Here is a 10,876-nt window from a genome sequence, read left to right as displayed (position 1 = left end):
TGCTGCGTTCACACCACACACGAAAGAAGCGTCAAGCGTGAGTGATTTACATGTTAAGTCAATGCAAAGATGTGAATAGACATCCTACAGTGCAATATGCATGAATGACGTGAGTTGAGCATTTTGCACGATTGGGAGATGTTGTGGATGAAAGTGAAGAGTGGAGGTTGAGGGTTTGGGGGATGGATTGGCTTGGGGATGTCCACATGCCCCCCCTAGCAAGATGCCGGTGTTCGTGGTGCCCTCTCGTGGTCGAAAGTTATGACCGTGATGAGTGAGGGGTCTCCTAGCAAGATGCCGCCCTGGGTGATCGCCCACATTGTCCATGCCTAAAACCGCCACTGCATCCAGATATAGTTTCTGGAGGAGTTGATGAACTCACAGAGCTGGTGCACCTCAGAATGGATCTAGTGGACTGAGGCACGGCTCCAAATAAATCGACGCAGTTTTTCAGCCCACCTAAAGCACATAAACACAGCTATTGTTTCAATAAAATCCATGTTAGCCATTTAACAATGAAGCTAGAGTCACCGGGCAGACAGAAGCCCTGCCCATGATGCGAATCCGCATCTATTGTGAAGTGAATTTGATGAAGCAAGTAAACTCAAAACGTTAATGCTTCTATTTACACGCAAATTGCGTGATTTATCTGCGCATACCGCATCTGGTGTTAACACTGCATTACTCTTCCTACATAGCAAAAACAGCAGTAAAATATGTATTCAGAAGGCCTTTCCAAAGATATCTAATTCACCATGATTGGATTAGAATTTTATAGCAATATAGTGAAGTAAACTAAGTTCATTACTAGTTTCTGGTGCTCAAGCATCAACTACACAGGTAAAAAATGTAACTTGTTTTCTATCAATTATGTTTTTTCTTCTGTTTTTAGTGTGAGCAGCTCTGAGGATGCCTCAAAAAGCAGTACAGGGTCTTAAATGTATATCTTATATTTAAAAAACAAACTTTTAGGCCTTTTTTGCTAAAATATTAATTTGTAGGTCTACAGCTTTTAAAGCTTGTCAATTAAAAAGTTATATTGAATAAATACAACTAGGTTTGCTTGTTTTGAGAACATAACTACAATATGTGGCTAAGAAATAAGTAATACGAATTATTTTTAAGAGACAAGTAAAAATCCTTACGGTGTCTCAGTGGTTAGCATTGTGGCTTCACAGCAAGAAGGTTGCTGGTTTGAGTCCCGGCTGGGTCAGTTGGTGTTTCTGTGTGGAGTTTGCATGTTCTCCCCGTGTTGGTGTGGGTTTCCTCCGGGTGCTCCGGTTTCCCCCACAGTCCAAACACATGCGCTATAGGGGGATTGATGAACTAAACTGGCTGTAGAGTATGAGTGTGTGAATGAGTGTGTATGGGTGTTTCCCAGTACTGGGTTGCAGCTGGAAGAGCATCCGCTATGTAAAATATATGCTGGAATAGTTGGTGGTTCAGTCCGCTGTGGCGACCTCTAAAATAGAGACTAAGCCGAAGGAAAATGAGTGAATGAAGTATTATTTTGAAGGGGCCAGTAAAAACCCTTATTGTTTAGCCCTGTATGAGTCTGAAATTTCACTCATAAAGGTCTTAAAAAAGTCTTTAAATGTCTTAAACTTGACTTGGTGAAATCTGCAGAAACCCTAGAGTATAAAAGGACATTTCCAGTTGTTTTATGTTGGATATTTTCTTTAGGTCCATGAGAACTGAACATAAAAATAAGTGCAGATGTTCAGAACGGTGTGTGTATGCTCTGAATCTGAGTGTGTTTTCCACAGATGATGCTGCTGTGAGCATCTGAAGGGCTTTTAGGAGACCAGCTCTTCTCATTTGACCTGAAATGAATAAACATCATAAACACACGAACGCGCAGACATAACCACAAAACATCTGCGTCGCTTAATGTCACGAAATCCCAGCCGGACGATCAAACGCTTCGACGCGCTGCACGTCATGATATTGATCCAGGATGAAGTTGTAGAGGCGTGTTATTACTGTCAGAGGAGCTGACGCTACAGATGGCCTGAAGTTCAGGAGCGCTTTTATGGTCAAAGCCATGGTGATTCTCCTGCCTGTGATTTCATTTGTAATGATGATAGAGGATCATATAGAGCAAAGCACTGAATTTCCAATAACACACAAAATCAACTCTTAGTAAGCTAATTCATTTTCACATTTAAAACAAAATGATAATTAAAAGTCCTTCAGATTCTGAAATGTTTTTTTAATTCAATTAATTAACTTTCTTATTGATTTCTCATTAACAAAACACCTTACACAATTGGCAACCATTTAAAAAAAATATTCATTCATTTATTTTCTTTTGAGCTTAGTCCCATTATTAACCAGGGGTCGCCACAGCGGAATGAACCGCCAACTTATTCAGCATATGTTTTATGCAGCGAATGCCCTTCCAGCCACAACCAAGTACTGGGTAACACCCATACACACTCATACACTACGGCCAATTTAGTTGATCAATTCCCCTATAGCACATGTGTTTGGACTGTGGGGGGAACCGGAGCACCCGGAGGAAACCCACGCCAACACGGGGAGAACATGCAAACTCCACATCGAAACAGCAACTGACCGCAATTGACTACTATTTTGTTAAATATATTTTGATCATAAACAGTTGTGTGAATATACATTTCCATTCAAAATGATGTCTTGTGGACTGTTTGTAATAATGTAGTTTATAATAATTATAATATAATAATAAATAAACTGTATGAAGCAGAAATAAATCAATATCTTGAGGAGGGACCACAGCGGCTCATGAGTGTTTTAATGGTCAAAGCCGCGCTGATTCTCCTGCTGAAATGTGTGTGATTTCAGTTGTGACGATGGGATGCAGGAGCACACAGAGTTCTGCAGAGCTCCCGTTTAGCACTTATTCCCAAAAACACTCTGATTAGTGTACCGGAAGCCGGATTGTGTCGGAGAAAAGTTTCCTGCATTGTTAGCAGCTGTCGGAGAAACGAGAAGGAACAATCAGCTGTGTGAAAGTCTCCACGGGTGGAACGATGTCAGGCGGTTCTGGAGGACAGGTGATGATTGGCTGATAATGACCCAGTCAGACGGAGACCACTGGGTCACTGGGGTTGGTCTCCAGTACAGTTTTACACCCCTCCGTCTCGTTCCCTCAGATCTACGTCATTGATTACATCACTTAAGTGTCCACTTCTGGCGGAGCATCTGAGTGTGTTTAAATGGAGTGCCCTAAACTCTTGAGCACTTGGGAACTACACTGTTGTGAAATAACAATCGCATTGCATTCTGGGATTTGTAGGTGCTGGAGTGGACATATGAAGCTGGAGTGGACATATGAAGCTGGAGTGGACATATTCCCTTGTTCAAAATTAACATGTTCATGTATGCTTCCCTCATTCACTCGATGTGGGATGCTTTAACATAGCATTGGGGATTCCCCTGAGGGAACAAGTGAAGGGAAGTGCATGTCTAAAAGTGGAGTGGAACACAGCCTGGGAACGGCTCATCCATAGCTCCCGGAGCTATGCACAGACAATTTGAGGGCTGAAAAAGGACACCTCCTTTTGTTTGGTCAAATCTTCATTCATTCATTCACTCATTTTCTTTCGGCTTAGTCTCTTATTCATCAGGGCTCACCACAGCGGAATGAACCGCCAACTTATCCAGCATATGTTTTACACAGCGGATGCCCTTCCAGCCATAACCCAGGACTGGGAAACACCCATACAGCCAATTTAGTTGATCAATTCCCCTATATCGCATGTGTTTGGACTGTGGGGGAAACCGGAGCACCCGGAGGAAACCCACACCAACACGGGGAGAACATGCAAACTCCACACAGAAACACCAACTGACCCAGCCGGGACTCGAACCAGTGACCTAAGTGCTGTGAGGCGATAAATCAGAGACTAAGCTGAAGGAAAAGGAATGAATGGAGTAAGCAATCGCCTGTACAACTATGACAAACTTTATAACCGGTTGGTGAAAAACAAAATGTTCATTGGCCAAAACCCGGCAGGGTCACAGGTTTTAGCTCTCTTCAAATTATCCAGTTTTGTGCTCTACAAAAGAAGCTCATAAAGGTTTGGAGCCACTTGAGGGAGAGTGAATAGTGAGTAAATTGTCATCTTTGGGTGCACTTTCACTATTGATCTATTGGCCTAATCTCTGGGGAATACTAATGGCTCATGCATTGCAGCATTCGGATAGTCAAACATGATGAATCTCGCATGTGTGAGTAAATGACCTCATCCATATATCATTTAATCATTTCTGCAGCACAGAAAGAGTTTGGGTTCGTGTGAGGACACTGATTCTGCACCCAGCTCAGCGTCCCTGATTATGACTTCATCATTTTTAAGATGATGTTATGAAGAGCTGAAACTTTTAATAGCCTCTTAATGCGTTAGCAGGTTTGAGATGATGTTGGGTTGTTTTCATCACTGCAGTTTTTAGCAACATAGGCTCATACAGAAAACGTAGCCCTATATACATTTCTGGAGAGCGTGAATTATGTAGCCAGAGGTACGTATGGTTGCATTTCATCTTTAAAACAAACGCAACAAGGCGGTATGACACAGTTCCTTTTTACGCTTACCAGCTGACCGCTTACCTCTGTGGACGGCTTTCCCGCTGTTACCAGTTTGTCTGGTGGCTCATTGCGTATGTCTGCGGACTTGAGATGCAGGGAGGAGTTGACCACGATGACGGAGTTCGAGTCCGGTGAAGAACGGTTCCAGAAAACAGGGAAGACAAAAACAGAAGCCAAAAAATATATTAAACAAGTAAATAACGCTGAGAACGTGGAAAAATCTGAAAACGTGGTAAAAATCAGGTGGCTGCGAGGGCTTTTCTTTTACTAGATTGCTGGATTGGACAGGTTTAGGGAAGGGGGATGGTGGGTCAGTTGGTCAGTCAGTCAGTGGACAGCGGTCTCTGGTGGATTTAAAGCATTACAGCAGGCACGAATGGCACTCGCGAGAGAAATTTGAGATGTCACAAAAACAAAAACTGCAAAAAAAACGTTGCTCCTGGGACATATTTGCTCTCTCTCTCTCTCTCTCTCTCTCTCTCTCTCTCTCTCTCTCTCTCTCTCTCTCTCTCTCTCTCTCTCTCTCTCTCTCTCTCTCTCTCTCTCTCGAGAAATGTATGAAGGGGTACGTATCCAGGATGAACCTGGGTTGTATTTTAGGGTTAGGCTTAATAGGGCTGGGTGAAGTTGATTAATTGAACATTTTAATTCGATTACAATTAATGAACGATTATTTAATTAACAATTATTTTAAAGTTCGCCTTAAATGAACTTTTCTTATGAAAAAGTGAAATAAATAACTTGCACTTTTAGAAAAAATCTAATTATTTTCAATGTTTTTCATATTAAAAGTATAAAATAAGCAGTATCTCTTCTAAAAAATTATTCTTCCATATCCTGTAAATATTATTTTCAACAGTGCATTTCTTCATCTTCTATCAGCAAATATTTGAATGTAAATAATCATTTTAAAGTAATGGAAAATACACCGTCTCAAAGCATCTCTGGCGCAGCTTCAAACCATCGTCACTGTAGTGCAAAGGCTCAAGAATGGGTTCATCGTCCTACTTGACCAGAGATCAGATGTGGCTGCAAAGCCTTGACTCCACACACGGCAGGGAAAGTATATAAAAAAATTGACCAGGAAAATTTTGATCGATTATAGTTTCTGAATATCGATTATGTTTCAATTAATCGGCCAGCTCTAAGGCTTAGTGTTGAATTCCAAAAATACATCATAATTCAGTACACCAAAAATGCAGTGTTATTGAAACCCAATGTTGGGTTAAATATGGACAAAGCCGACCGTTGGGTTAAAAAGTGTCATTTAAATTTAATGGAAAAAATTAGCCAGAGGTTGGGTTTCCCATTGTCCAAAACATTGGGTTAAAACAACTATTTTGGAGTAGTTACTCGATAAACTATACATTTAAAGAAAGGGCTACAATAGTAATGAGGTGCCAGAAGATATTAATAACATTTAATATTAACACATTGTGCTTCGAGGACTACATTGGAAATAAGCCTTATAATACAAATAATAGGGCGTCACAGTGGCTCAGTGGTTAGCACTGTGACCTCACAGCGCTCAGGTTGCTGGTTTAAGTCCCGGCTGGGTCAATTGGAGTTTGCATGTTCTCTCCGTGTTGGTGTGGGTTTCCTCCGGGTGGTCCGGTTTCCCCCACAGTCCAAACACATGCACTATAGGGGAATTGATCAACTAAATTGGCCGTAGTGTATGAGTGTGTGTGAATGAGTGTGTATGGGTGTTTCCCAGTACTGGGTTGCGGCTGGAAGGGCATCCACTGTGTAAAACATGCTGGAATAGTTGGCGGTTCATTCCGCTGTGGTGAACTCTGATAAATAAGGGACTAAGCAGAAGGAAAATGAATGAAAGAATGTAAATGATATGTATGAGTCAGTCTCATTGGATTTGTTTGTTATTGTTTTTGTCTAGTAAAACAGACAGATGTGTTCCATGTTTTTAATGAATATGGATTTTCCAGGTCCATGTTAAAGACGATGAGTCCATCTGCTGGAAACACCCGACACTACAGCAGCTCCAGTAAAGCAGCTGTTTTGATTGACTTCGCCATTTTATCCTGGACTGAAGGTGTAGATTGATCATTACTGAGACACGTGACATGAAAACATGATGAAACATTCTTTTACTTGCTGTTTTTCCCCAACAGTAACATCAGTAAATCAGCTGAGGAGACGCTGCATGTGCACATACGGTTATCATCTGTAAAAAGACCAAAAGTGTGTTATTACTTAGTTATAACTTTGATTTGAAATAAAATTATTGTCAGCATTTTTTTCTGCATAAAATAACCAAAAACTGTCATATTTTAGACATATTTAAATTAATTTTTAGACTGCTCGAAATCAATGTTAACTCTTAACATAATATAAGAGTATAATTTTCTGAAAATACATATTGTATATACAGTGCTCAGCATTATTGATTTCTCAGTGAATATAGGCTATGTATTTTGGTGCATTTAAATAAAACAGATTCTTTTTAAACAGATATATTTATTAAAATATTATTTTGGTCACCAAACATATTCAGAAATTGAAAGATAAAACAATTACATTTAAGCAAAATATTGCTAAAATAAAAGCAACCTACACATTTTCAACTAAATTAAAAAAAAAAATGTTTCCCTTGATTTCTCCTCTTAAATTTGTATTTAATAAATTTTTCTATAGCATATAAATGTGGCTGTACTAGTGTTTGGTGCGTTATCGTAAGCTATTTTGTTAGATGAGCTCCAGATTTAGCTTTAGTACTGACTAATCTAATGTATATGCACAAATATAATATTGTAGAGCTTCCTATTAAACATATGAATTTAAAAGAGATTTCTGGAGGGTGTACTTATATATGCTGAGCACTGTATAAGGTTATCATTTGTTTATCAGATGTTTATTGTTTATTTAATATGTCACCGTTTCATTCATAACAATATATATCTGACTGCAAAAGCCAGATGATAAAATAATACACTTTTTAAATATTGTCAGCATGTTTGTGCATACAAAAATAACTAAACATGTGCAATTTTTTGTAAAATACAACATGAAATGAATTTATGTGTAAATCAATATATAATACTGCATTTATCTAGAAAATCCCCCGTGTACAGACTGCACTTCTGTTTGTCTTTGAATGAGACTGTTGAAAACGATTGTGGTGAATCTTATATGCTGCTTCCAAAGATGAAGAATAAAAAGTAGATGCTTTATTTGAGTTAGATTAAAGTCCCTTTGGTTGGACAGCAGACACTCGTGGTGACTTTTATTTTGACGCTCGCTCGTAGCGCTTTGACTTCCGGCGGCTGCAGCGAATGTTTACAGTTCAGCGGCGGCGGTTTTAAATCAAGATGAGCAGCAAATCCGATTCTGATCTCGATGAAAGAATCGAAGTATTAAAGCAGAAATATCTGCAGAAGACGAGCGAGGTGAGGTTTATTAAAACACGCGAGTTTATCCTCCGAGCTGCAGGATGTTGATGTTGTTTATCAGTGTTACATGAACTGACAGGAGATTAGACTTTCAGAGTCCACTAATGAGCTTCTCACTCTTATTAATTAATCATTTTCACCACAAAACAGTGTGTTACAGGTTTAATTCTTTCACTTTCATGGAGACAAGTGTGATACCTCTTTACATTCTTTATTCGTTTGCTAAATTGTAATTATTTTCTGAGCAAAAAGTAATGACTGTCATCTATTTTCTTTATGATTTGCAGAAAACAGAGACTTTAGTATTACAATGGTTTAGTTTTACAATTAGTATAGTGTTAATAGAGTATTACAGTGGTTTCTATTATGTAATATTTAAAACAAGAATCATAGGCTGACATATTAAAAGTCCTCTACTACAGATTGACCAAAACTCTCATTAATTGTGATCTGAAAGCTTTATTTTATTGCCACAATCCTTTAAAAAACTAGATTTTATGCCTTTTGACAGGAAAATTGTCATATGAAATCACATTTATTATAATCACATATTCCAAGTGATAATTAGAGCTCAGAATAAGTCTTTTATTTTATTAATTTATTTATTTCAACATTTTAGATGTGGTACTCACAGATTTTTACATACAGTGGATATACGAAACAATTGAACCTAATAATCCAGAAAGAGTAGAAGATAAACAAATATAAATATGTTTAAATAAGTAAACAAAATTAAGCACTCTTATATTGTGACATATTCTGTGGTAATAAACTAGCATAATGATAAAGAACAGCTGCATGTGATCACAGTGAAATCCTAAGCATATTTTACTTTCACAGTAATTTATCTTATATGCTGAATGATGATGAACATTATTCCATACATAATATTTACATTTTAGTATTATTCAGTATAATTTAAACATTATAGAAGACACTTGCATTTAATTTACACTCTATATGCTGCTTATATTATATCCAATCACTTTAGTTGATGTAACACTTTAGGACGTCTCCACTGTGACTCTTAATTTAAGTGTTTGTCTGTGCATTTGATATATGTTTTATTGTGGTGTTCAGTTTGCAGATGTGTGTGCGGTGTCGTCAGCTGATGAAGGAGCTGCAGGTCAGTAGCACTGTTGATTATATTTATGATGATATTATTATGATGATGATGATGATGATTATTCTGCTGTAGGGAGGAGTCAGAGGCTCAGACAGAGGACAGATCATCATACAGCACTCCGGCAGATCTACAGGACTCTCTATGATTGTCCTCAAAGGTCAGAGTTCTGCTGTAGTTCCTCTATAGTTAATGTTGTTGTGGTCATTTTACAGCTGTCTGCTTGTATTCCTATAGACCTGACAGCGCTGAGGACCAGAGAACTGATGAAGAAGAGGATTTTCCAGAGCAAACCAACATATTCTGCACAGAGACAGGTTGAGTTCACACACGCTGCAGATTCAGTTCAGTTCACACATTCTGCACTGAATCAGATTCTGTTCAGTTCACATATTCTGCACAGAATCAGATTCTGTTGAGTTGAGTTCAGTTTGGTTTAATCACTTTGCACTGAATCAAATTCAGTTCAGTTCAGTTCACACATTCTGCACCGAGTTAGATTCAGTTCAGTTCGGTTCACATATTCTGCACTGAATCAGATTCAGTTGAGTTTAGTTTGGTTTAATCATTTTGCACTGAATCAAATTCAGTTCAGTTCAGTTCACACATTCTGCACCGAGTTGGATTCAGTTCAGTTCGGTTCACATATTCTGCACTGAATCAGATTCAGTTGAGTTGAGTTCAGTTTGGTTTAATCATTTTGCACTGAATCAAATTCAGTTCAGTTCAGTTCGGTTCACATATTCTGCAGAGAATCAGGTTCAGTTCAATTCAGTTCAGTTCACACATTCTGCACTGAATCAGATTCAGTTCAGTTGAGTTCAGTTTGGTTTAATCATTTTGCACTGTATCAAATTCAGTTCAGTTTGGTTCACATATTATGCAGAGAATCAGGTTCAGTTCAATTTAGTTTAGTTCACACATTCTGCACCGAATTAGATTCATTTCAGTCCGGTTCACATATTCTGCACTGAATCAAATTCAGTTCAGATCAGTTTGGTTCACATATTCTGCTCAGAATCAGGTTCAGTTTAGTTCAGTTCACAAATTCAGCACTGAATCAGATTCAGTTCATTTTAGTTCAGTTTGGTTCACATAATCTGCACAGAAACAGGTTTAGCTTGGTTTAGTTGAATTTGGTTCACACAGAATCAGGTTTGGTTCAGTTCACATATTGAGCGCAGAGACAGGTCAGGTGAACTGATAAACCTCTCTCAGCTGGAGCTCAGAGTGTGTTTTCCTGAATGCTGTTGGTTTGTGTGCTTCAGATGTGACTCTACCCTCTGATCTGGGCCGTTCCTGCAGTCCCTCAGGGTTGAGCAGTAGGAGGAGGCAGGAGCCAGATCGAGCCCAGAGTGTGTCCAGCGGTGGCGCAGCGGCAGCAGTGCACGTCTACCAGGAGATGATGAACATTTATGAGAAGCTGCAGGTCAAACACACACATTCACAGCTCATGGAGTCCCTCTGCTGAGCTGTTCTGTCATGATTACATGTGTGTTTGTTGCTGTGTGTGTGTTGATGTGAGTGTGTGAGATTTATTGTGTGTGTGTGTGTGTGTGTGTGTGTGTGCAGGCAGAGCGTGTCAGTCAGCAGGCGTGGGCAGCAGAGCTGTGTGAGCGCGAGCGTGATCTTCAGCACAGAGAGAACACACTCCTGCAGCAGCAGCACAGCGCACACACGCGCAGAGGAGAGGAGGACGAGCTACTGAGACGCGTACACACACTTCAGCAGGTCCAGCATAACACACACATACTGTAGAACCACAACACA

General features: G+C 39.3%; 1 protein-coding gene across 1 annotated transcript in view; it reads left to right on the top strand.

Moving 5' to 3' along the window:
* Positions 1–7,862: 7,862 nt before the first annotated feature.
* The window catches only part of LOC130234839 (coiled-coil domain-containing protein 138-like), a 26,114-nt gene continuing 23,100 nt past the window's right edge, over positions 7,863–10,876 (top strand). The window contains exons 1-6 of the mRNA XM_056465158.1: positions 7,863–7,980; positions 9,064–9,109; positions 9,182–9,266; positions 9,344–9,423; positions 10,375–10,535; positions 10,679–10,837. Coding sequence (XP_056321133.1) covers positions 7,903–7,980; positions 9,064–9,109; positions 9,182–9,266; positions 9,344–9,423; positions 10,375–10,535; positions 10,679–10,837 — 609 coding nt within the window. The 5' untranslated portion in view covers positions 7,863–7,902. The remainder of the gene's footprint in view (positions 7,981–9,063; positions 9,110–9,181; positions 9,267–9,343; positions 9,424–10,374; positions 10,536–10,678; positions 10,838–10,876) is intronic.

The sequence above is a fragment of the Danio aesculapii genome, chromosome 9 (genome assembly GCF_903798145.1).
Source record: "Danio aesculapii chromosome 9, fDanAes4.1, whole genome shotgun sequence".
Taxonomy (NCBI): Eukaryota; Metazoa; Chordata; class Actinopteri; order Cypriniformes; family Danionidae; genus Danio; species Danio aesculapii.
This window is presented reverse-complemented; position numbering and strand designations above follow the sequence as displayed.